The sequence below is a fragment of the Falco punctatus genome (assembly GCF_963210335.1).
Source record: "Falco punctatus genome assembly, chromosome: 6".
Classification (NCBI taxonomy): Eukaryota; Metazoa; Chordata; class Aves; order Falconiformes; family Falconidae; genus Falco; species Falco punctatus.
This window is the reverse complement of record NC_137585.1, coordinates 18,788,458-18,814,289: the sequence shown is the minus strand read 5'-3', so window position 1 is coordinate 18,814,289 and position 25,832 is coordinate 18,788,458. Positions and strand designations below refer to the sequence as shown.

The following is a 25,832-nucleotide window of genomic DNA, read 5'->3' as shown; positions in this document are numbered from 1 at the left end:
GCAGAAACTTGAAAGTCAGTCATCCTAGGAAGCTCGTGAGTCAAACAATATTGTCCAGAATGAGCAGATTGCTAATTTGGATAGCTTTCCATTTTCCCTGTTTTTAGATGGAGTTTGATCAATAAGCTGTGAGAAGCCAGCAGTCTGGGTAATGAATGTTAAATGTACATGTGAGTCTCTCACTACTGTACTTTTTTCATCAGTCTACCCTGGGTGTAAGTGATGTAGAAATGACTCCCAATTTCATGCACTTTCCTGAGAGGAAGGGGAAGGAAAAAAGAGGTCAGTGTAATAGGTATCTGGCAGTACATACAATCTCTCTTAGAAGAATAAGAGTGCTGGTATGGGGCGAGAGAAAGAAAGAGAGGAGGGATGGAGCATGTTTACGGCATTTCACATAGAAGAATACCAGAAGGGAAAAGGGAAAAGCAGAGTGTCAGATATAAGAAGAAGTGATCACAAGCACAAAGGAATTTATATTCAAATATTTAAGCATTCTTGAAAGGATGCTCGGAGCAGAAATTTCTTTTCTCTGCTCCCCATGTAGAAATGACTTTAACACTCAGCCAGATGCTAATGCAAAGTGACTCAAGCTATTCCTCGCAAGCATAGCTAAATTGCCGTTATTTGTTAAGCGCATTGAATTCAGCTGTGGATACAGCAGTTGGTTGCATTCAGAAAGCATCTGTACCCTTTTTTTTCCTTTTTTTTTTCCTTTTTTTTTTCTTTTTTTTTTTTAATCCTCCAAAGCAGAGACAACTCTACCTATCTCCCCCCTCTCCTCCCTTGTGCTGGCTGGGAATTGTCAAGTGACAACCGACCAAATCCTTTTGGACAGGAAGCCTTCATCCTGAGTTCTATATACTTGCAAAGCAGGCCTTGTGGTTGGATCAGGAAGCCCATTAAAAGCACTTTGATGGTATGGAAATTCATCTTCATGAAGCACCCAGGCCCCTAAGCAGCATGCTGTTTAGCTGTGGTTACAGATCAGTCATTCACATCGGAGGGCAGTAATTGTGCTGACGGCTTGTTCGGCAATGGAAGTACATAAAATAATCCCAGGCCCTCCACCATGGCATTGCGAGTTAATCTTCTTTAATACAGATCAGCTGTTGTTCTAACACATGACTTTATGCTGGCTCTAGTGACTCTGCACAGCCTTTTGATTAAGTAACAGGAGTGGAACCATCTGCATTCACTTTATTCTGTTACTTTCCTATTGTTGGGATTCTCCTTACCCCTTCTGTTTTCACTTCTCACTCTCAACCCCAGTTGAAGTTTATTTTCCTCTCTAATTCATGCCTCCTGGTGGGCTCATGGGGGGCAGAGAGGAGTTCTTTTACAAGGTAGCAGGAAGAAAAAATTGTTTGCTCAATTGAAAGTTTTTGTAAAGCGACTGTAGAGTTTGGGGGGTTTCATACAATAAATGCCAACATTTTATCAGGATGCAATGTTTTATATTATTATTTTATTTTTATTTTGGTTTATTTTATTTTATTTTGGTTTATTTTATTTTTAAAGTGACAGGAGACAGGAAAGAAAATAACCAAGTCTGAGCTCTCCTAGACTATAATGGCATTTGAGCTGCTGAGGTGACCACTTGGCTGCTAAGCGCTAGTTAAGAAGTTCCAATTTTTAACGTGTAGGGTCTCCTGAGCATTCTCTTGCATTTGATCCAACAAAGGAAAAAATGCAGGCTGTAAAGTTTATGTACTGTTGTCCTTTCCCACATATGCTCTAGGCCATCCACTGACTAACCAGGTATGAAATTCAGACCCAGACAAACCCCCCAACTTTTCTAAAGTTTGTGTCTGATCTAGAACTTTTTTCTCTTACTAAGAGCAAGATTTCAGAGGAAGGCAAGTGCTGCCATTCTGATTGAAATTTTATTTTGTTTTTCCTTGTTTTCAAGGGAAAGAAAAAGAGGTGGTTGAGATGGTGGGTAGTGAGAAATAGAGTGCTACAGTGTTGCAACCGAGGGTTTTCCTTCAGAAGCTCAGAGTCCTGCCAGGGGACTGAGAGGCAGCCCCCTGAATGAGCTTTTGGTATGTTACAGTCACTCATTACAGAGTTAAAAGAGGGTTAGCTTTTTGTAGTTATGCGTCCGTGGGCATAGTTGTACTTAGAAATGTACTTTATGTCTATAGTTATGTATAGAAGAAAGACACTCTTTCCTGTAGAGTGATCTCAGTCTTTGTAGGCAACAAAAACTTGCTTGGGGATATCCCAAATTTTCCTGCCTTTTCTGCAGTGGCTAGTGTGGTTATGGAGACCTGGGATTCTCGGAGACCTGTTCAGTTTTTTGTGCCGTTGTTTTTGCAGCCTGCCAGTGAAGGCAGGCTCTGTGCAGTTCTGAACACGTATGTTAAGCTCGTGGTCAGGGATTTATCTGCCAGGGGTAGCTGGGCAGGCTCAGGGCTGGAAGTCACCTTTGTGAGTCTCTGCTAAAGCTCCTTGGGGCTTTTCACCACACATGTACATGACCTGTTATCTGGCTTGTGTTCCCAGATGGGTTGATCCCTGTGGACAGCCAGACCTGCCAGCTGTAAGGCAGTAGTCAGACAGGAATTTTGTGGAATTGGGGAGAAACTGTATAAAAGGAGTCATAAATGAGAAAAGATTTTTAAAAATGGTTAGGATTATTTGGGTGAGTCACTTTATGGGCATCCAACTTGGACCGTCTTGAGGGATTTGATTTTCAGAGGATTACAGTAAAAACTATGAGCATCATGCTGAACATGGATTTTACTAAAACCTATTTTAATTGCAAATGCAATAAAACATATTTTTACATTGCTTTTCTTGGAAACATTTCCATGTATAAATGAGAAGTGTGTGTATATGTTTTTCTGGTTTCTTGGAAACCCAGGAGCATAGTTTTATTTGTAATTGTCATCTACAGTTAATTATAGCTTGATATGTACTATACATATACAATGCTACCTTTTATACATGTACCTTTAGAGTGCAGATTGTCATCTAGTGCAAACACCACAACGGGCAACATCAGCAAGTGGACTGTGGTCTGTTTGTTCAGCCCCAAAACTGCCTGTTCCTCTGCAAAGGAGATGTACACAAACACAAAGAGCCAGCATGTGTGTGCGTGCATACAAGCCTACAGCGTGCTCTTTCAGAGATACACAGCACAAACATTCACCGAGCTAGCCAGTAATTTTCCGACTGTAGTCAGACTCTCAAGCATTTGTGTATGTACCCTGATAACTGTAAAAATGAGGAAGGGGGAACACAAGCAAGCATTTGAGCATGTGTCTGTACGCCAGTACAAATACAAACGCAGGTACTGGTTTCTGAATGCTGGTGTCTGCTGCTGAAGGTGCCAGCGGCTGGGGCAGTCATGTGAATATATGGAGCCACACAAGCATTTTGGATGTGCACCGACAGTCGTACTTGTAGCAGGCTCTGAGATGAGTACATCCGAATAGGTGCACCTCCTATGCTGAAGTGTTTCTTAACCTGTGATACAAGTTTTCCCTGTCACTGCTTGGAGTGCCTTTTAAAGGCACTGACATGTACTTGTCTGCTGGGCTGTAACTAAAGAGCTATTTGTAACAATATTTATTCCAGCATTGTAAGCAGGAGCCTATTTATTACTCATGCTTATGGAACACCAGGTTCAGGATGTCTTTCCTCCCATTCCCACCCAACCCTCCTCCCACCACCATCCTCCCCACTCCCACCCCACCTCCCCCTCTTCCCCTTAAGAGTGCCAAACATGCAATGACAGTGACCAATGTTGACTTAATGTGGATGTTTAATAATGAAAAAAGTGTGTCAGTTCCAGCGTTAGTTACAAATGGCAGTAAGTATATCGGGTGGCAGCCCTGTAATAATTTTACATCCATCATGCCTTCCTGATGCCTCACTGGCTGCCTGATGGATGGGGATAGCAGAGTTAACTCTGTGTGATCTGCTGAGCTGAAATGAATTCTGTCCCAGCTAGCCCCTCGTGGAGGAGGGGCATATTAAGAATCTCAAACTCGCAGATCCTGCTGCCTTTGAGAAATAAAACACTGGAGCTTACTTTACTAAAGGCATAAGGAGTAGCTGGTTTAGCACATGGCATTTAAATTTCTCCTGCAGTAGTGGATTTTACTTCAGTGACGTGTTTTTTGTCTTCCCCTAATGGTTAGATTTGAACCAGAAAGTCAAGAAAAAACAGGAGGAGAGAAGGGCAGGGAGGATGAGAGAAGGGTTGGTAAAACAGACTCTGACCCTCTGCTTGCTGCGGGCACTGACAGTCCACAGGTCAGATTAGAGTGGATAGGTTGTAATGATTGAAACTAGGAAGAACGGGACGTGGCACAAGCCAGGCTTCCCAAGCAGGGGAAACGCACTGGAAATAAGTCCACAGGTGCAATACTAACATCATAAACTGAACCACTTTTAAAGAGTTGAAATTTGCTCATTTTCATCATCTCTGTAGGATTTTACTTGAAAGATACTTCAGCATTCTCAGTGACTAGCAGAGGCTATATTACCCACAGACGTTACATACAGTCACATTTATCCCTGCAAGTTTAGCAGACCGCTAATGTATATGTCCTGTAATTTGTAGCCCACTCTATTCCTTGCTGGCCTGTAAAACACTGGGAAAGATGATCAGTGTAATATTTCTGTTCTCTTCTTGCAGTGTGAAGTGAGATCCATTTGGAATAATTATTATACATTGGGGACCAGGGAATACTTCCAGACAATGGACTGTTACAGTCCCACAACAAAAAAGTTAACATACTATCCTAACAACTGTGTATCTATCCCCTTCTTATTACTCCCTTCCTTACCCTCTTCCTAATTTAATCTTACTGAGGTTCTTTTCCAGCAGAAATTCTTGCATGCAATTGCAGTCGTCTTTGTTAATGCTATCAACACAGAGCAGACAGTTTTCAAAAAGCATGACAAGGCGGCGAGCAGGTATTATGTCATCACGCGTCCATCACCCTGTGTGTCAGCCTTTCAGTAAGTCCAATCAGTGGGCTCAACAGGATCATTCATGTTCAAGGAGTCCTCTGTTCAACGAAGCTACTCTATCCGTTGTCATTTCTCCTGAAACTTTTCTCAAATTTAATTAAAAACACATGTCAAGTTTGCACACTGCAAAGATCAAAATTGTTTTTGCCCAGCACTGGTAACTAAGCATTAAACATTTTGATTTGCTTCAGCTGAAAGTTTATTCCCCCCCCCCCCCAATTTTTTTTGCCATTTGCTTTGTGGAGCTTGTGTATATTTATATTTACAGCCTCTGCATTTAATGGCCACATGCCTTGTTTTCACAGATGGCCAGTGGAAGACTTCCCCTCCCCCCTTTTCTTTCAGTAAAGCCTGCCTTTGGTTTTGCTACTTTTGTCACAGTGCCACTACTCTTAGTTAGCAAGTGCCTACACATGGGAGGGAGAGATTCTGCAATGAGGATTTTTTTATTCCCCCAAGGATTTTAGCCCTTTATTTTAAAATACCATTTTTTTCCTGATTGGCCATCATCTATTACATGCCCAGATACATTATTCAAATGTGTATATTTATGTGTGTCTTTAGTGCATCATTATGGCAGGGATGCATGGGCAGGGTTAGCTAGTAAAAACTGAAGCATACAGAGGGAGAGACAAATTCTGCTCACAGATGTGTACATGAAACTGGCATTGAAGTCAAGAACAGCAGGCAAAAAGGCAAGGGAAGAACCCTGGATCCTTTCAGGTGCTGAACTCTGAATGGGAATTTAAGTCTTCATTCACTCCAAAGGGCAGAGATTGGAGACATTCACTGGCTTGTCTGGATCAGGGAGGACTGCAGGCTTCTTATACCTTAGTGAAAATTTTATTGAGCAGCATAAAGATGGATCAGCTTCCTCCTGAAAAAAACATACAATTGATTTGGAGTTCTTGTTATGCCTTTTGAGCTTTTTGAGTCTTTGGGCTTAAGTTCTAAGCTGTACCCTACAGCCATGAGAGCTAATTACTTCCTGAGATTTATTATTTGTACATAATCGTGTGCCTCCAATAGCTAGGGCTTTCAGCACATTCATGGGCACCAGCATCTGTGCAGTACCTCTCTTCAGTGTAATAGAGGCTGAGCCTGATTCTTCAGTGAATTGTGTCCATTTCATCTTCTGGGGGATCAGCCTGTCTTATTCTGCCCATCCTAATGCTTGCCTAGTGTACAGTTAGCTGAGTGACAAACAGCCTCTAGTATGTCTTGGGGATGCTGAACTTTACCTTTAATTGTATCGATGCTAATGCTGGAGAGTAGACAAGCTCATGACTTCATGACTGTCATGACTTCATGACTGAAAAAATGTGGTGGTTTCTTTCTTAGGAGATAGCCTAGATAGCTTCTTCATTAGGGCTGGAACAAACAGAATCAAAAGTATGGCAGCCGCCATAATTTGAATACCTTCTAGGGACAAATGGAAAAGAATAGTCGGTATTGCTGCTGTGCAGTTGAGCCACCCATTGTTTAATAAACAATTGCCAGGAAAGCAGAGACTGTGTTCTTGCTTTCTCTACGTGCATGTAGACCCTCTTTCCCAGGATATCCTGTGTGGGTTGTGATTTTCATCTTGTTTCATTTTTCGTGTGCCAGCTCTCTTCCCCAGTTAACCCTTCTTTTCCTCACTGATCAGCTGTAGCAGCTGTTTCTGACTCGCTGTGAAATCTTTCATTAAAATTTACACAGCAGATTTCATCCAGAGATCTCAAAACTCTTCACAGTGGTGGGACAATGTCATGGTCTCTGTCCTGCTTAGCTGGGGAACTAAGGTTCAGCGACTGAACAATTCATGCAAAGTTAACAGACCATGTCAGCCCAGAAAGCAGTCTAGGTGAGAAACTGGGTCATGTAAGAACCTATTTGCAACCAGCAGCTTACAGCTAGAACTGGTTGAGGTCAATGCCTATGTGCACACTGTAAAAACTTTTGTAGGAAGGAAGCAGTGTCTCATCCTTCTGCTTTGCTTTTGCTTTCCTTTTTATTTCTTCTTTAAAGTAATGGGCTGGGCCAGTCCTACCTGCATTTTCATTTTAAAATCCTGACTTGCACTATCTCTCAGAGCTCCTAACAAAAGAAAAAGAGGACCTCACCTGTCCTCATTTCCTCTAGAATTGCTACTTCCCATCAGTTTGTTCTGAAGTCAAATAATATGTTTCACTGAAGAAGTAATTCTTTCTCAGGTAAAGAACTCAAACAAAGAAAAAATTTTAGGGACCTGACCCCTGCCAAGTTACTGATGATTTTCCTCTTTTTGTTTCAGCGGACTCTGAAACTTCAAAAGGTACTTACCTGAGAACCCCTAGAAACCAAAGACATATGTCCACAACGTGTGGCAAAGAAAATGGCATGCAAATTTCAGCAAATTCCCCCTGTGACTAGGTGTCTCTCCCTAAGAAAAAAGTAGTTAAATATCTGGGTCTACTTGATCCACCTGATTTTTTCCCTATAACACCTCATAGGGCACCTTTCTACTGAGTCCATATAGCACTTCGTATAGAGTGCAAATCAGATACAATGATCTCTAAGCAGTATTGAACCATTTTGGGTGTGAATAGATACTGTAAACCAAAAGATATGGTTCCTTTACCAAGTGATGTAGCCCAGTTAAGACTGAATGTAATAATTCTGAAAGAAGTACGTAAAATCAGGAAGAGCCACAAATAATGAATGTTCTTTTCTTGCTTGTAATGCTGCTTTTAGGTTCTGTGGGTGGATTATTCCATGAAAAAGAGAGATCTCAGATAAGCAAGACTGAAGGGACTGAGGGGGTGGTGAATGCATTGTTTCTTCATACTCAACTTTGATGCAACAACAACAAGAAAAAAATCCCCCAAATGATAAATTGCTGTGACATTATAAATAATCTTTCATCTTCTTTGGTGGTCCACAGAGTTTATGTAATTGGAAGGCTAAAACCCTTCTTCGTTGTTTCTTCCCTTTTCATTAGTACAGTAGAAGACTATAAAATTGTGCAGCCAGAAGGGGTTTAACAATTACTGAGTCAACATTTGAAAGTCTCACTCTATTTTATCATTTTATGCATGTGCTTTTTATGAGTTTTACAGCCCTTCAAGCATTACTTAAGCAAAGTCCATTGTAATGGAGGATCTGTAACTGCTCTTATTTTTATTTTAGTTTGCTTTCCCTTGCACCATGTGCCATCAGCAAGAGTCACATTCCACGCTCACAAAGAAATTATGAGCTTGAGGTTGCAATTTTTAGATAAGGTTCAGGAGTGCTAGTTTCAGTTCCTAAGACTAGCGGTTTTTACTAAGGAACCTTTGGCAAGTCACATAGTATATGACTCGGTTTCCCATCTGGTAGACAGAGTTAATAATAACGCCTTTGTGAAATTTTGTGGCTAAATTCACCAATGAGTGTAAAACATTTGGACAATGTGATCTGTTACATAGAAGAGCCTAAATGTAAATAGAAGATCCCTCTGAAAAGAGCTGGGAATTCTCTTACAGCAGTTACAGGTGTAGCAGGATCTGGACTGTAACATGGTTTGGACTGAGATGTAGACAGTGTGCGCAGTACCTGCTTTGAAGTACTGTGGCATTAACATGCAGGAGTAGAGCCTGCACAGCAAATAATTAATTGTGTGCAAACCTCTGGGCATACCTCTCACTGCTGCCAGTGGTTCCTCTAAGTTCTTCCAGCTCTTGGTAATGCCTGCCTACCTCACGTTTTTCCACATTTTGAAAGACTGGATAAAGATTTTATAGCACAAGCTATTCTGATGGTTTTTATTGCAAGAGGCAGAAAGATTACTTTTACAAAGTCTTCACTCATGTCAGATGTAGGATAAGACACTTCACCTTTTTGGAGAGCTGAAGAAAATATCATAATGTTGAATGGATAACACCTGGCACCACCAATGTGTCTGATAATTAAAGATGTTTTTCTGTCATAAACAGAAGTGAACTTTCATTGCAGGATCATAGTCTAGCAGCTAATCTGCCCAGTACTTAAAGATTTGGTGCGTATTGACCAAGATGTATGTCAGAATGGTTGATATTTACTGGGGCTTGCTGAGCGAAGGCTTCCGCCTCAAGCAACACAAACCACATTAGATGCTGCCACAGGGCCTGCTCAACAATCTAAGATAAAAACTAGATTATCAAAACTCAATCTATTTGAAAATACCAGCATTAGAGTTTAGATGTGGGAATTTTTCCTGCAGAACAGGATGATAAAAAGCTGGACAAACTGCACTCGGAGGGGGAAGGGGGGAAATGGGACACTAGAAAGGACAATAAAAGGCAACCATCTGTTTGTTTTTATGTATTGACACTGAAGAACAAAGGGGGCAGGCACTCTGTCCGTCACTGTACTTGTAATTCTTAGGGGCAGGAACTGATGAGTGGGTTTCTCCTTGCGGTCCATAGGTAACCGTGTTGCGCACTCTCCAGCTCTTCTACAAACACATCTTTTTTTGCCTGGCCTTTCAGTTCACTTGGGATAAGAAAAGCGGGAATGTGAAGAGGTGTGCCTGAACACTCCTCCTCTGGTATTCTACACTGGCTGTATCTCTGCAGGCATCAAACTGAGAGGAAAAATATACATATCAGGGGAAACGGGGGTAGGGTTGGGGGAGTAGAAAAATGAAGAGTGGACTGCTTCAGGGAAACTGCTAACTTTGAATTATGCAATCGGAAAAACAGCTCTTGCCAAAATACAATTCTAACGGAGTTCAGAGTACTGTCAGTGTTTGCCAAATACCCCAGCCAAAAGGATGTCTCGAAGAGGGGGAGGAGGGATCCGTTGCCATATGCCCAGCGTTCACAGTATTCTGGAAGAACTGTGGAGTCCTTCAGGAGTGGAGGCATGTGCGTGGTCTGAGGTGCACCCTGAGCGTTGGTACCATGATCCAACACAAAACAGGAGCAGTGAGGTCAGGGGGGAGTAAGCAAATATACCAGAATGTCTTTATTTCTCAAACCTTCCAAGGTTTTGCTTCACGTTTGTGTAGTAGTGGGAGGAGTTCTGGCAAACATTATCAGGCTGTTCTACATATGTTTTGACTCTTCTTGTTTTATGTTTCTTCTATGAAAGAGACTGCAACCAAGATCTTGTCATTTTTAGATCAATGTTTTGTTAAACTATGACAGCTCTCCATGACAGAGAGCCAAGTAACTTTTGCAGCTGACCACAAAACTGAGTAAGACTTGCAGTGCTTAGTCATTTTTTATATTTTTTTTTCTACATGACACATTCTGTGTGTGTATGTGTTTTTCATTGTTCTTTTAAATAACATTAGAACATTGCTAGGACCTGTGGTACAAATCAACCTTCTCCAGCAGATTACTTTCTTTGATTAATAAAGTTTTAGAAATTTCTCGTCACATTGTGGCTGTTGATGAAACCTCTCTGGTTATACTTTGAACAGTTGGGCTATTGTGGCATTGATTCCTCTCTACAGTATTATCTTCTCTGGTTTGCCCATTACAATTTTAAATGATCCAGACAACAGAGCTCTCGCTGCACCTACGGAGAGTTTCTGGTACAATCCAATAGAAGTGACCTTTGGGACAGTTTTTCCCAACCTCTGCTGAAGTTCTTCATAGAGGAAAAAGATGTTTATAAGATGTCTTCCAGCATTCTGAGGCCTGAACTACAATTCAGAAATCTAGAAGAAAAAAAATCACTTTGTCTTTAGCAAGAGATCCCTATGTTTCTTCGCCTACAAGAGCAGAAGCGTTGCCATTTGTTTTCACTGCTTTGTGCTGTCTGGTTTTCAGCAGGTCTCAACCAATTCTTTGCAACCACTTTCCCAGGCGTGAACCAACCTTGTCCATTCTTCCCAGCAGTGTCGGTTCTAGGCTGCAGCTGGATGCCACTCCTGCATTGCTCATAAGATGAATAGCGTTTCATACCTTTGGGGTGTGGGGTAAATCTCAAAGAGATTATCACTCTGGTTATTTTCTTGTAGCTTTAAAAACCTGAAAGCATGTACAATTTCATCAGCTGAACTCTCTTCCCCATTTCTTTCCCTGCCCAGCAAGACAGTTGGATATAGAGCTTGATAAAATGGTAAGTCTAAGGCATAGTCCCACATAGTGTGCAGGAATGGTCCACTGCCTCCTGAATTCTAGTGCTGCACCATAACGGCATTATTAAAGTGTGTTGCTGAACCCAACGTGTGTGTACTCCACCTGTTATCACTGGATGGTACCGCCGCTTGCTACTGTTTACGCAGCTAATCCAACATAGTGGAGTGGCGGCGGTTTTAAGAATGTGTGAATTGCTGTTGAATTAAGATAATGATGATAAATAGACCCTATTTTTGTATGAATTTGAAACCATTGTGGACCTCTTGTCTGAATTTCTTAAATAGGTTCTGTGAGAGGAGGCTGGGCTAGCAGTGTCAGCAGGTTGGCAGTTTATTTGGGGTCAGGGAGGAAAAGATTTTTTTTCCTTTGTATCTCTGGAGCTTCCATAAACGCTTCCGTCATAAACTGAAGGACTTCTGTAGGAAAGGTAGAGAGATGCTTATGTCAAATGAAAAGCAGTAAGTCATCAGCTGAATGCTTTCAAGCAAAACAACATGGGAATGCTGATTAGCCCATTTTGAATACTTTGTAAAAGCGTTTCTGTACATTGGGGAAAATCAGCTGCAGTGTGTTTAATGGGAAGAGTGCAGGACAGGGAACTGGAACGCTGCTTACATGTAGCCAGGCTTTTGCATCCTGCCAGGGTGTCGCTGGTCTCTTCCTGCTCTCCTAATGCTGTTGCAGAGGCTTAGGAGGGAGCAGACCTTAGACTTATTCTTGCCTGAATACCTTTTAAACTTAAACATTCGTAAACATCAGCACAGAAAAGTGTACCTTATCGTTGCTGATTGGATTGGATTACATTGTCATTCATTACATCTAAGTAACAGGGAGTAACTTGTGAGTGTGTTGAAGGGGTAGTCTCCCTTCAACAGGGGAGACTACCCCTTCAACACACTCTTCCTCCATGTTTGGGCTGTCCAGAGAGCCACCTCTAAACACCGGGGCTGAGCAGCATAGCCCAGGAGCTCAGCACTCATCTGGCATTCCTTCACAGCCTTTCTTCCATCATGCCTGCACTCTCTCACTTCATCTAATGTGGCGGTACCTCAAAAGGCAAAACTTTGCCCAAGATGGATAGCAGCAGAGCATCTGTAGGCTTGCGAAGTCAAACTGATAAACGAGCCGTACCCAGCGTGTACCTTGCAGACAGCATGCCCGAGTATTCGCTGACCTTAAGACTCAATCAGATCATGTCGGCAGAGTGTGGTTCTGAATGTAACTGCCTCCGACTTCAACAGCTGCGTTTACTGCATAAAGAAAAAGCTGTTAAGCCTGTGCCCTTTGCGCTCTCAGCTCTGTTTCTCTAAGAGGTTTATACATGATTCAAGAAAAGTCTGCAAAAGAATAACTCCCCTCCCCCATAACATACCTGACAAGAGGAGATGTTCTTTTATATTTTAGGTTGATGGCAGCATTTTTAAATTATTCCTGATGCAAAAATTTTTCAACTCTATTGTTATGAAGCTGATGGTAAATAGAGATTTTTTCTGAGGAAAAACTACTGACTTCCATTATGTATCTGAGATACATTTGGAAGAAATACGAAGTCAACTTCTTCCTGAATTTCTGTCTGCTGACAGGCAGCTTTGGAAACGGGAGCTGAGTTAAAACCAGTAGATCAAAGAGTTTGGTAAAACCAAATGCCTGAATACTTCAGGTGCTTATTCGAAGCTTCTCCAAACTTTCTGGATCTGCTGTGCTTGGTAGTGCTAGAGGAATCCTTTTGCCTGTGATAGGCTGACTCCGTTGCATGAGCTTTTCCTGCAAAAAAACAAGAGGATAACTCATCTTGCATGCTTTCATTATTGAAAGTTCTGTCGGTGGTTATTGACAAAGCACTAGGAGTGCAAAAGGATCCACAATGAAAATGAATGTGAGGAGTAGGAAAGTTAACCTCGTGTTCCCTAAACTGTGCAGGCATACACAGTGGAGCAGATTAGCCTCGTTTCGAACTCCCTCAAGAAAACCTTTGTGAAACAACTTACATGAATTTGAACTGTTCTTTGAATTGCAGATGCAGGGACATCACATCGCAGGAAGCATTTCTGTAGTCGCATTGTTCTCTTTTCTGTTTTCTTCTATAATACCACCCAGTGACATTATTAGGCTACATAGAATAGATGTAAAGTCTCCGGTTGCCATGTGAAATCTGGAAGTTTTTTTAGTTTGTTGATCTTTTACAGTCATCAAGAGTGGAATAGAGCAACAAAACAGCAATCTTTCCTTCAGGAAGAAGCTCAAAAGAATTTTTTTCGACTGGAGCAACTTTATTATTATGCCATATCATGTCATTTTCTTAGCTTTGCAAAAGGCACAGTGCCTAACATTTTGAAATGTTAGTATTGCTTTCCTGAAAGATTTATTTTTAAACATATGATTGTCAGGAAGATAGAACGTTTATGAGTAAAAGTCATTGGGAAAACAAAAACAGTTGGAAAATGGAACACCTTTGTATTTGTAAAGTCAAACAGTTCGGGGGAAGCGAGGTGTTTTGAAGAGAACATTGGAATTAATGGCCCTGGCATGTTGTTCTGGCAGTGTCTTTAGACACCGCTGCAGCCTGACAGATTAATTGGCAGCACGCACTAGCCTGTTGCAATCCAGGGTTCACAGATAGTTCTGACTAGATGAATGACAGACGGGGTGTTAGTAGGCTTGGGCAAAACAGTCTGGACAAGAGCACAAACTGCTGCCCAAGTATCATGCTTAATTCAGGCTGACCCTTTCCCAAGGCCTGAAAAAAGTTTGAACTACAGGGTGTTTTTTTTCCCTCTGGGCTGCTCCCTAAAATAATGCCTTTTAAAAAAGAAAAAGAGCAGTCACCCATGTCCCTGGACTTTGATTGCAGGCTGGAAATAGAGTAAAACAGTAAATACATTGCAAAAGAGTGTGTATCATATAAACTTCCAGTCCAGCTTTGTGGCCCCAGGGACATAGAGAGCTGAAGTATTCTTCAGGTACGCAGCCAATTTTATCATGCCTAACTAAACCAATCTTTTCAACACTATGAAGTTTGCTCATCATTAGCTAATAAGCATGTTTTAAAAGGGACTTGGTAGAGTCTGCAACCATATCCCTTCCAGAAAAAATACTATTATGTATTCTTAAATATCTGGCTGTCCATGTGTAAACTGTTGTGAATGAATTGTTATCCAGCTTCCCTATCAACCTTCTAAATTACCTGTGAACTTTGCAGTTACAGTGTTTAATTATTTTCCTGATCCAAATCCCGTCATCTTGCCCATATAGGACAAAACAACATTGGAGACCCTGACTCAGCAACTGGCAGTAAAACAGAGCGAAGACGGGAAGTTTAGCCACGCAATGATGGATTTCAACATGAGTGGAGATTCTGACGGTCAGTACAAATGGCTTACCCTAATTTCCAGTTTTGTGTGTACATGTCAATGGGGTCTGAAGGAGAAACCAAGTGCTTTGGAGGCCTGTGCGGAGTAGGAGCGGTTAGCAAGAAGTGGCTATGAAACAAATCAGGAAAAAATGATTCATCATGTGGTGGCTTAAGTCTGGAGGTGATTTTTAGCTTTCTCTTCTATGCACTGCAGTTCTTAAGACTGTACCAAGAATGTATTACTGATGTTAAAAGAGAATAAAGGAGGCAAACAGATGTGGGATAAATGAGATCACACGGTGAATCCATGAATTATAGACCTGATCATCCACAGGTGTTGCATGCTCTGCATCTGTAGGAGCTTTCTTGGTTTGATGAAGCAAGCGTAATGTTCATTTCTTTCTCGGCTGTTGCAGAGACCTTCACAAAACCAGGCAGATGTGTAAATGCTCATTTGCTAGTTAGAGAATTGCTTAAGAAGAAACATCTAATGTTGCCATATTATCACCCCCTTCCCATCAAAAAAAATGGTAGTAGATAGGTAGAAAGAAAATGTGTGTTGATAAGTGTTGGGTTTGTGTTATTAAGTTATAGAAGATGATTTAGAAAAGCTGTTCAATGCTTTGTGCTGAAAAAAACAATTAAAACTCTTCAAGTCTAAACTGTGAATCAAATCTACAGTATCTGATAATGAATCAACAGAATAACTAAAACCTAGACAATATACAGTACGTGGTATTTTCTGTTGTAAAACTGAAATGCCATTAACCTATTGTGAACACTGACTCATTGCATGTGCAGCACCTCACATAGGTTATTGATGGCAGAGGAAGCTGCATAATGAAACACAAGCTGGGAATGCTTTTTTCTTTCTTTTTAGGAAGTGCAGGAGTTTCTGAGTCTAGAATTTATCGGGAATCCAGAGGGCGTGGTAGCAACGAGCCCCATATCAAGCGCCCGATGAATGCATTCATGGTGTGGGCTAAAGATGAACGGAGGAAGATCCTTCAAGCCTTCCCAGACATGCACAACTCCAATATCAGCAAGATACTAGGTAAGAATGATAGAGCACTGTTCTTTCAGTAGAAAAACTCAAAGCACTTTTGTCTGAATAAAGCTGAGCACCTGACACAACAGAATTACTGTCTCTAGAATGTCTGCTTTGCTACGTAATGATTGCACCAAGGACAACAGTGATACAGGCTTCCACTGCTACCCAGCAGTATACATTAACCATAACCTGAAATGTCCTTGTGTCTTTGTAATTACTGAGATTGTTGTGGTGGTTTTGGTGCGAAAACTTGAACTGAATAGACAAAAACAGTTAATTTCATTATGCTGTTGAGCAATCACAAAACGGCTGCTATCATTTATTTGCCCACGTATTTCATCTAATTAAATTCTGTGGGGTAGCACACCACAGTATTTGATTTGTGCCATAGCACTTTCTGTTCAAATCAATGACCATATGGAAAAGATCCTAAACATCCTTTTACTTTATACACTGACAGTTTTAAAGGACTTTTATTATCTTCCTTTTATACTATATTTCCCTTTAGTACATGATATTATTATTATTATTGTTGTTGTTGTTGTTGTTATTATCATTATCATTATTATTTGCTTTTATTCTAAATACCGTAGAAACATAGAATCATAGAGTGGTTGGGGTTAGAAGGGATCTTAAAGAACATCTAGTTCCAACCCCCTGCCATGGGCAGGGACACCTTCCACTAGACCAGGTCACTCAGAGCCCCATCCCACCTGGCCTTGAACACTTCCAGGGATGGGGCAGCCACAGCTTCTCTGGGCAACCTGTTCCAGTGCTTCACCACCCTCATAGTGATGAATTTCTTCCCAATATATAATCTAAATCTACCCTCTTGCCATTCCCCCTTGTCCTAGAAATACATGCCCTTGTAAAAAGTCCCTCTCTGGCTTTCTTTCCAGTACCCCCTTTAGGTACTGGAAGGCCACTATAAGGTCTCCCCGGAGCCTTCTCTTCTCCAGGCTGAACAACCCCAACTCTCTCAGGAGTCTTCACAGGAGAGGTGCTCCAGCCCTCTGATCATCTTTGTGGCTCTCCTCTGGACTCAATCCGACTGGTTCATGTCCTTTTTATGTTGGAGGCCCCAGAGATGAGTGCAGTACTCCAGATGGGGTCTCACAAGAGTGAAGTAGGGGAAGAATCACCTCCCTCGACCTGCTGGTCACGCTTCTTTTGATGCAGCCCAGGATCAGGTTGACTTTCTGGGTTGCAAGTGCACATTTCCGGGTCATGCTGAGCTTCTCATCCACCAACACACCCATGTCCCTCTTCTCAGGGCTGCTCTCAATCCATTCCCTACCCAGCCTGTATTTGTGCTTGGGCTTTCCCCTTTCCATGTGCAGGACCTTGAACTTGGCCTTGTTGAACTTCATGAGGTGCACAGGGGCCCACCTCTCAAGCTTATCAGGGTCCTTTCCCTCCAGCATGTCGACCACGCCACACGGCTTGGTGTTTTCAGCAAACTTGCTGAGGGTGCACTCAGTCCCAGTGTCACTCGGATTTTTGTCACTGATAAAGATGTTAAACAGCGCCAGTTCTAGTGAGGAATGCCATCGCTGGTCCCCGCTCGGACATCGAGCCATTAACTGCAACTCCTTGAGTGCAACCATCCAGCCAATTCCTTATTCACCAAGTGGTCCATCCTGCATCTCTCTAGTTTAGAGGCAGGGATGTCATGTGGGACAGTGTCAAATGCTTTGCACAACTCCAGATAGGTGATGTCAGTTGCTCTTCCTTTATCCACCAATGCTGTAACCCCATCGTAGAAGGACACCAAATGTATCAGGCATAATTTGCCATTAATGAAGCCATGTTGGGTGTCACTATTCACCTCCTTATTTTCCATGTGCCTTAGCATAGATTCCTGGAGGATCTGCTCCATGATATTGCTGAGCACAGAGGTGAGACTGATGGAACTGTAGTTCCCCAGGTCTTCCTTTTTTCCTTTTAAAAATGGGGGCATGGTTTCCCCTTTTCCAGTCAGTGGGAACTTCACTGGACTGCCACAACTTCTCAAACAGGATGGATAGTCTTAGCAACTTCATCCCCAAATCCCTCAGGACCCATGGATGCATCTCATTAGGTCCCATGGACTTGTGCACCTTCAGGTTCCTTAGGTCTCAAGCCTGACCTTCTCCTGGAGGTTCTTAATTCTCCCATATTCTGCAAGAAATCTTGAAATTAAAAAAAGGAACATCTAATTTCCATATTCTCTACTCTTCACATCCCAAGACTTCTTTGTCATTTACATCATCTACTGAATTTCATGCCACAGTCTTTCAACTTTCCACTACTTGCTCAAATTCTCAGGATCACATTTTGTCCTAAGTGACTCCTCCGTGACATGCTGAATGATACAGAAAGTGGATAAGGAGGATCTCTGAGGCCAACAAATTAGTGTTCTGCAGAAAAAAAGAATACCTGTGACCAGATTGGAGAAGTTGCATTTTTACTGATAAAGACTGTTACAGTACTTAAGCATCCCTTGGGCCAGGTAGAAGCTTAAGCAGGAAATTTTTACCTAGGCTGCAGGTCTCACTGGTTTTGCAGACAACTCAAGAGATGTAGCTCAGTTGTAATGGCAGCATTAGCCAACTGCAGGGCTGGTAAATATGCTGAGTTTTGACTGGTCAAAGATTTGAAGTTTGGCTTGATTAGAGTGGTATGAAAAGTTAGCAGGAGGCAAGTGGAAATGAGATAAATTGGTCAGAGAGGCAGAATGTATTGGCTGTGTATGGCAGATGTGACGATATTGACCCATGATTAAAAGGGTGGTATGGGATGATTAGATTAGTTATGGGGACAGGATTAGAAGGCTAAATTGGTTATGTTGATGGTAAAATAACCTTATACTGGTTAAAAGGGATTATACTGGTCAGAGGTGTATGATGTGATTAGACTGAGGACAGGGCAGTAATAGTTTTGGTCTGTTTCTAAATTGAGAGTAGACCTGGTTAAACCTGTTTTTAAATAATCAGCTTCAGAAATCTACAAGATCATTCTGAATGGCCCTTTTCATATAGAAAGTACAAAGAGAGCTTGATGTTTTCCCTCTTAACTGATTGTTTTGGATAACAACCTCCGACAGCACGCTGCTAATTCATTCTGCTTAAAACAGGCGCTTGAGCTGGGCTGACATTTTACGCGGTCTCTGGGGATCCTGGTTGACATTTTAAAGGGCTTCTAAGCATTTTATAATACCCTAAAATCTGGTTTTAATAAGCCATTCTGCTGAAATTGTTAACATAAGGAATCACCTTTTACTATTTGGCGCTAGATCAGGGAGATATGGGGACATCTTTTTCTGATTAGATATACAGTAGTTGGAGTAAAATGTGCAAATTCATTACAGATCCTGTTGAGGTGACAGACAGTATAGCTGACTCCAAACTCTTTCTGTTTTGCTGCCAGATATGGGGAAAAGCAAGGTCTGAGGCAGTAAGAGATGATGTTTCTATTTCTTTCTAGCATCACATTTAATTTTTTTATTCCACCTATGCAATGGAGAGGGATGTCCTGATGTCTTCTTTCCTGACAGAAACGTTACAAAGGTCTTCCCTCAATTGCAAAAGGGCAGTCTTTTGAAGTCAGCAGGGAGCTCTCTGTTAACTGGCGGAGGGTGAGCAACTAGAAGCTTAGAGTTCAGCCAGGTATTAGGGTCTCTTTATTAGAAAGCCACAATTTCTCCTTGCCATCATTTTTAGCAGCACTGCTACACGTTGAGGTCAGAGAGCTCGTTGTCACAGAGAGTAGCTTAGATGGAGTTGTCACCAATCGAGGGTCATTTTTATAGTAAAATGAGAGGAAGTGCCCTTCCCAGCACTAGAATTCTCTAGGGATTATGTTTGACACTGTGGTATTATGTTTCGAGCATAAAAATTAGATACATGGATTTGTCGCTAAATTCATCTGTGCATACGTTTGTCATCCATCTGTTCATTGCAACTTAAACTTGCGGATGATTTTTTTTTTAGTAAATTGTTAAAAAAGTGCTAAAATGGGTCTGCTGGACCCTATCAATTTAATAATGCATTGTTTCGATATTTTTGTAAATATTTTAATTAATTTCACTGAGAAGTCTACATAAAAAGATTATGAACAAATGAGAATAGATACTACCTTCAGAAATTATCTCGTGGATGTGTGTGTGAATACAAACCTATACACATTATACAAGTGTTTGTGTATGTGAGGGTATTTTTTAAATGTAAAATCAGCCTGATTCGGATACTCAGATTGAAAAATGTCAGTCTAATAGACTAAAAGTTAGGCAATATTCCAAACATCTGAAAATTCTTGTCAGAGAAACTTGGCTTAAAATCAACAGTAAGCAGAGCTCCTATTCCCACCTAGTGCATGTATGCGTGTGCCCGAGCACAAGTGCCAGGGCACACGTGGGGCATCTCTTCTCTGCCCTGGACTCAAACAGCTGGCCTCTGCAGCCGTGCTCATAGACACTGTGTGGGTGCAGCTCCGACTGCCCTGGCTCACACTGGCGGCAGGAGCCACGTTTGGTGCTGCAAAGTCTTACGATATTCTCATTTATTTTCTAAATACTTCAGCCACTAGATCAGGGAGAATTGTGTGAGAATCCTGCTTGTGATTATGCATGCATCCAGGGAGGGGAACAGGTTCTTTTTTTCATAGTCAAGGAGAAAAACCTTGCATACTTGACCCACTCAAAGCTTTTTAACACAGATGGCTCACCCAAGAGTGTAAATCTTCCCTTAAAAATAAAGATTTTTCAAGATTCTTCAATCACACCTTGTTTGGGCTTGGGCTTGGGCTTGGCACTGTGCACAGGTACCCATGCCTGCCTGTGTCTATTTATAGACACATAAAACAATGGCAGATAAAGCTTTTACAAATATATTTTGTCCAAAGGCAAGGTGTTTTTAACCAGTTTTAATATGTTTGTTGGCAATACTCATTGATAGCTTAGCTTGCCTGTGGGTGCAGATTCAAAGGTCAGAGTTCCATATTTTTCAGACACTCAAAATTTCAGATTAAGGCCAAGCAGAAAGCTGGCTGGATTTTGTGTATTACTAAGAAAATAAGTGTAAATTATAAAATGTAAAAGCCAAAGATTTATCATCAGAAAATGTGCCCTTTTTCAAAATTTTTTTTGACAGAACCCTTTGTTTAATTATTTATGATACTTCAAAACATACTAGTAAATTATATTTAGTATATTTTGTAAAAACACTAAAGTCATAGTAAGAAGAGGTATCACTGCAGAAAGCAGCTATTAAAAATTTGCTAGGAAGAGAGGTGAGACTGCCAGGATTTTTGTTTGCAGCTTAGGAAGGAAAAACATAACAAATGACATTTATGTATAAATATTGTATGTGTAACTGTATGTACAAATATTATGCATCAAAATTTCAGATTTTATGGCCCCGATCCTGCAAAGACTTACATGTTTACCTAGCTTCACCCACTATTTACAGATTTTTTCACATGAAAGGGTAGGAATCTGCCTGCCCAGGTCTGACTGTAGGATTGCAGCAAGTGAGCTAGCGCAGCAGAAGAGGGATTGTGCTGGGATAGAACATTTTCATGGCAATTTTGCAACAACTGATTTTAATCTCTACCTTTCTGTCTGTCCGTCTATCTCAAAATATGTCTGAGTTCCTACATTGCAGGTCCCCTCATGGCATGTAAAGCAAATGTCCAGATTTGTATAAAGACGGAGGTTGTCAACTTTATTATTCATAAATAAAAACTGATTCATCAGCAGGAAATGGGGCTGGGGCTGTTTTTCTAAGCTGCTGGGACTGCAGCAGGCCTGTGATTAGAGGACTCTGGATTCTAGATTTTATGATTTTCTTCATGTGCTAAAATGCCAGTGTGCCAGTGTCTATGAGGTAGAATTTGAATTAATATGAATAAAGCATATGCTTTACCCTGAACTCTTACCATCATTCAACACAGGCCTTATCTATGTTTCCATCTTACGCAGCATTAGTAGGTGTTTAGTGTTTTGGCAGTCTCCAGATGTTTATGACTGTGTTGTTTAGTCCAAAGTCTAGGAGTCTAGGAGGTAGTACATGTGGAAAGTTGGTGTCACTTTTTCTAGCCACTCTTTTTTGCCAGAAAAAGCTTGGAATAATTTCCCTGCAGGAGGCAAAGCCACGGACCAGGATTCCGGCCGCAGAGGTTTGCTGCCCCGTGTAACACAGAGCCCATCTGCAGATCCTCGTGCACAGACACTTCCTCTGTATGACATACAAAGTGCCCTGCAGGAATTTTAGTCCAAACCCTAGAAACCATCTAGTCACACTAATGTGGTGCTGCGCCTAAGCTAGTAACAATGTAATTAAACTGTTTCCCATCCCGGAACTAGCTGGAGGATCTCTGCATGTTAGGTGTTGTAAATATTATGAAAAATTACGTTTTTGACTGCAAAGCAATGTTTGCTAAGTAAGGGATTCCATTGCTCCTCTTCAGAACGAAGACATCATTATTTACAAATCTGTTATCTCTAGGTGTGAGGTCAGGCTGTACTAGCCTGTGAGTCCTTCACTCCAGAAGCCCAAACTACAGATTAGAATAAAGATTCAAAGAGCAATGGGGAAAGTGGTGTCAGTAATCAGAAGGGGCATTTCTAGAGGGAACCAAACGGTTTTCTTTCCTGGGAAGGGATAACTGTGCTCTCTGTATTGTGAGTCTTAGGGGCACAGTGAGCTAAGACCAGCCTGAGTAATAGCATGAGCTAAGTACAGGGTGAGTAACCATAAAAAATGAAGAACAAGAGGAAGTAAAGTATGACATATGACATTATGAACCCATTAAATTGAGAAACTATTCAAACTTTTTTTCCAATGGGAAAATTGATTATTTTCCAATAAAGTTTTTCTCCTAAGCCACATGTTTCACAGCTTGGACCATTCCTGTTGTTTGAAATGTATCTTACCCTGAAGCAGTTCTACAGTTCATGGAAAAATAAAATAGCGTAACTGATTCAAGAAATTTTACTTTCTGCTCCTATATTATGTCCTTTCAGAAATGCTAGTTTATAAAATTCAGGAGGTATTTGAAAACAATTGTAAAGTCTTCATTATTTCCCTAGCTCAAGTATCTACACTAACATAGGCAGTGTCAGAAACAAGGCTGCCAGCAATGAAGCCACAGTGTGGCTGCATGGAGAGGTGTGCCGGTATCCCAGTGCTCTTCCCTTCATGACGCATAGTAAATTCTTGAAGTTGGAGCTGGCAGTGTTCACCAGGACTTAGTCGGAGTTAAAACCCCACCGAGACATATGGGGTAGTTTATAGCTTTTAGAGGCATTGCTTCAAGGTTTTTGCAGGCTCCTGTACCCAGCAGCAGCCATGGTGGGGCATAGCGACTAGATCACAGCACAAGGGAGTGGTGCCTCCTCTACAACAGGACGTGAAAACAGGCCCGTGGCCAAAGGAAGGTGGGAGGGATGTAGCAGAGCAGACTGTCTATCTCAGGGATCTTTGGCCATTCCACTAAAATACACTGCCTTGTTTTCTAAAACCAAGTGTCAGGGATTGCTCGTTATCAGGATGATGGTTTTACTTCCCACCTGAAAGACATTGTAATGTGGGGAGGTTTCAGTAAAACATCAAGTCAAAACCTCCAGTATCATCTCTCTCTGCCTCTTGGCCATACCCAAGAGGTTTACCAGTCAAATACAAACAAGACCTGACCCCTGTCTAGAAGCTCTGACAGATTCCCAGCCCAAAGCAATATAACCGTAGGTATCTTGTTCTGGGTGACCTACTTGTTTCTCTGCCTTTCAGTGTTTGTGGATGAGTAGAATCTCATTTCTCTCTCTCTTTTTTTTTTTTTTTGTGTGACAGGATCTCGCTGGAAAGCTATGACAAACCTAGAGAAGCAGCCATACTATGAGGAACAGGCCCGACTCAGCAAACAGCACCTGGAGAAATACCCAGACTACAAATACAAGCCAAGGCCAAAGCGTACCTGCCTTGTAGATGGCAAAAAATTACGCATTGGCGAGTACAAAGCTATCATGCGCAACAGACGCCAGGAGATGAGGCAGTATTTTAATGTTGGGTATGGGACCTTTAAAAACTTTGCTCGTTTAAGCAAAAAAAAAAAAAAAAAATCAGGGAGAATTCTTAATTCAGTGTGGTAAATATTATATTTTAATGGCAAGAACTTTATATCTTGTTAACAGAATATGAAGCTTATACTTTAAAACAATGTGTTCCAGGAGGAAGTTAGGCAGTTAGGGATTTTTTTTGTTGGCTTTGCTATATACTCATCTTACAGCTTCAGCCAGCTGTCCCATTTCCACTGTGATCATGCAAAATAAAAAAAATAAAAAAAAAGGCTTAAGATTTTCCAAAGAAATGTAAGTCTTCTAATAAAGCCTTGTAAGTATTACTTTATTATGGGGCCTCAGAGAGTATATCTGAATTGAATCTATGGTAAAGCCTCTTAATCTGAAAGCCAAAAATACAAGTTTGCATTCAGTTTGATCTGTGGGAAGTGGTCTGCAAGAGGACTGCTGAACACACTGAGCTTGAGCCGGAATATGGACTTGGCTCAGTTAATTCATGTCAGGCATGAAGCTGTCTGCGTTGTTCATTGTGATGGCATTTGTCATACTAGGGAGTGTCTTTCAGTACGGTAAGCTAAATGCTTTGTGTTGAGCGTAAATTTCAAGAAGACTGGTTCTGATAAAGAGCTAATAGATCAGCCTGGTATGATTAGATTAAAATCTACCTAGAAAACTGACATGTATTTTTCTTCTGCAAAGACTCCTTGGTTTTGGTTACAGTAGATCAAAAGAATCGGAAGTAATCAAATATTCTGCAATATTTCTGTATTCATTCCAGAAAATTAAAAGCTACATAGTGGTCTTAAAGCAAAACCAGGAACAAGAAAACACTCAGAAATAATGGAATTTCTGTTCTGTTTCATCTGAATTTGGAATAATATTAATATTAACTGAGTTGCACATCTCTCCAGTTAATGGTTAGAAGTAGCAATAAAGGAGAGAATATCTGTACAGCAACTGTTAAGTGTCATCAGACTGTGTTTTAAACAGCTACAGTGTGTATTGTTACAATAAGCCGCTCAGCAGAGAAATTTGAGCTGCTTAACCCTGTGGTGCTGGCAGGTCCAGCGATCCCAATGGTAAGCACTGAAACAAACACAGGGAAGTCAGCCAACATTTGGCATCAAGAGATTAAAAAAAGAGGAGGGGGGGCCTTCTGGAAAAAGAATAGATGGGAACAGAGCCCCCAAAACACTGCTTATCTGGTTAACATGCATGCTTCATCATGGGAAAAAAAAATTAACCTTGTAACATTCTGCATATTATTTAGCTTTCCAAACAAGTCTGACATTGAAATCAAGACATTTCTGGAGATAATTTGCACTGGGGCATTAGAGCACAGAACCTGGGGTAAAATCTTCATAGAAGTTACTGACAAAGCGGCCAGTGGCTGCAGCGGGGTCAGTGTTTGATGCTGGCAGTCGCAGCACAACAGTTGCTTTCCTGGGTTTACTTCCCCATCTACTCCATTACCCGGTACAGGTCGTCCAGGGCAAAACTTGTAAACACCAGTGCAGCTCCTGCCTGGGTACCAAAATAAGTGATTGGGTTTGCAAGAGCTGCTGGGACATGCTGAAAGCCCGTGTGATGGCATCGCAATGGGAAGGATTGGGCATTTTTGGCAACTCTTGGCCTTAATGCTTCCCTGTCTCAGCGTCCTCATCCTTAATGGTGGTGTGGAAGCTCACCTCACCGGACTGCTGAGAGCCCTAATACATTAGTATCGGAGGACTGCTATGAGATCCTCTGGAGTGGACATCCTATAGAAGTGGAAAAATACTATTCTTAAATTATTTAATATTTGAAAAGCACTCTGAAAAGCACCATTTAAGTGCAAAGTGTTCCTATTGTTAAATATTAAAAGCAATTTAAGTGTGCTGAATCTTGTTGCAGAAATGCTGACTCCAGAAAACAAAAGCCTTCCTATTGAATTAAGAATAAAATGCAAATTAGATCCGCTCCCTACATTTAAGAGCTATATCTTCAGCTGAGACAACTTCTGCTTGTTTCAGAAACACGGAAATAAGGACTGTGTGGAGGGAGGCCTCGCTCGAATGGCAGGCAGGAAGGATCTGAAAATGCAGCAAGCAATTCCAAACAAATGTAAAGCTGTTTGGCAGAGGAAAGTCTTTCAGGATCACTGTACTGTGCAAGGCTTACTGTACAGCCAGGGCACAGGCAGGCAGGGGAACAGGGGAGGGTTTCATTCTTAATTAAGAATGTTCATCTCAAGAGACTCTGCCCTGTCTCCTGTGGCAAGGCTTTTCAGTGCAGATGGACACACCGCTGATGACATTACAATGTGCAGCATGTACT

At 41.4% G+C, this 25,832-nt stretch overlaps 1 protein-coding gene across 15 annotated transcripts in view; it reads left to right on the top strand.

Moving 5' to 3' along the window:
* Positions 1 to 25,832, top strand: part of SOX5 (SRY-box transcription factor 5) — a 652,081-nt gene that overhangs the window by 619,378 nt on the left and 6,871 nt on the right. For all 15 annotated transcript variants that reach the window (XM_080392183.1, XM_080392185.1, XM_080392184.1 and 12 more), the window contains 3 exons: positions 14,313 to 14,421; positions 15,293 to 15,466; positions 23,290 to 23,506. In XM_080392183.1, the coding sequence (XP_080248309.1) occupies positions 14,313 to 14,421; positions 15,293 to 15,466; positions 23,290 to 23,506 (500 nt within the window). The remainder of the gene's footprint in view (positions 1 to 14,312; positions 14,422 to 15,292; positions 15,467 to 23,289; positions 23,507 to 25,832) is intronic.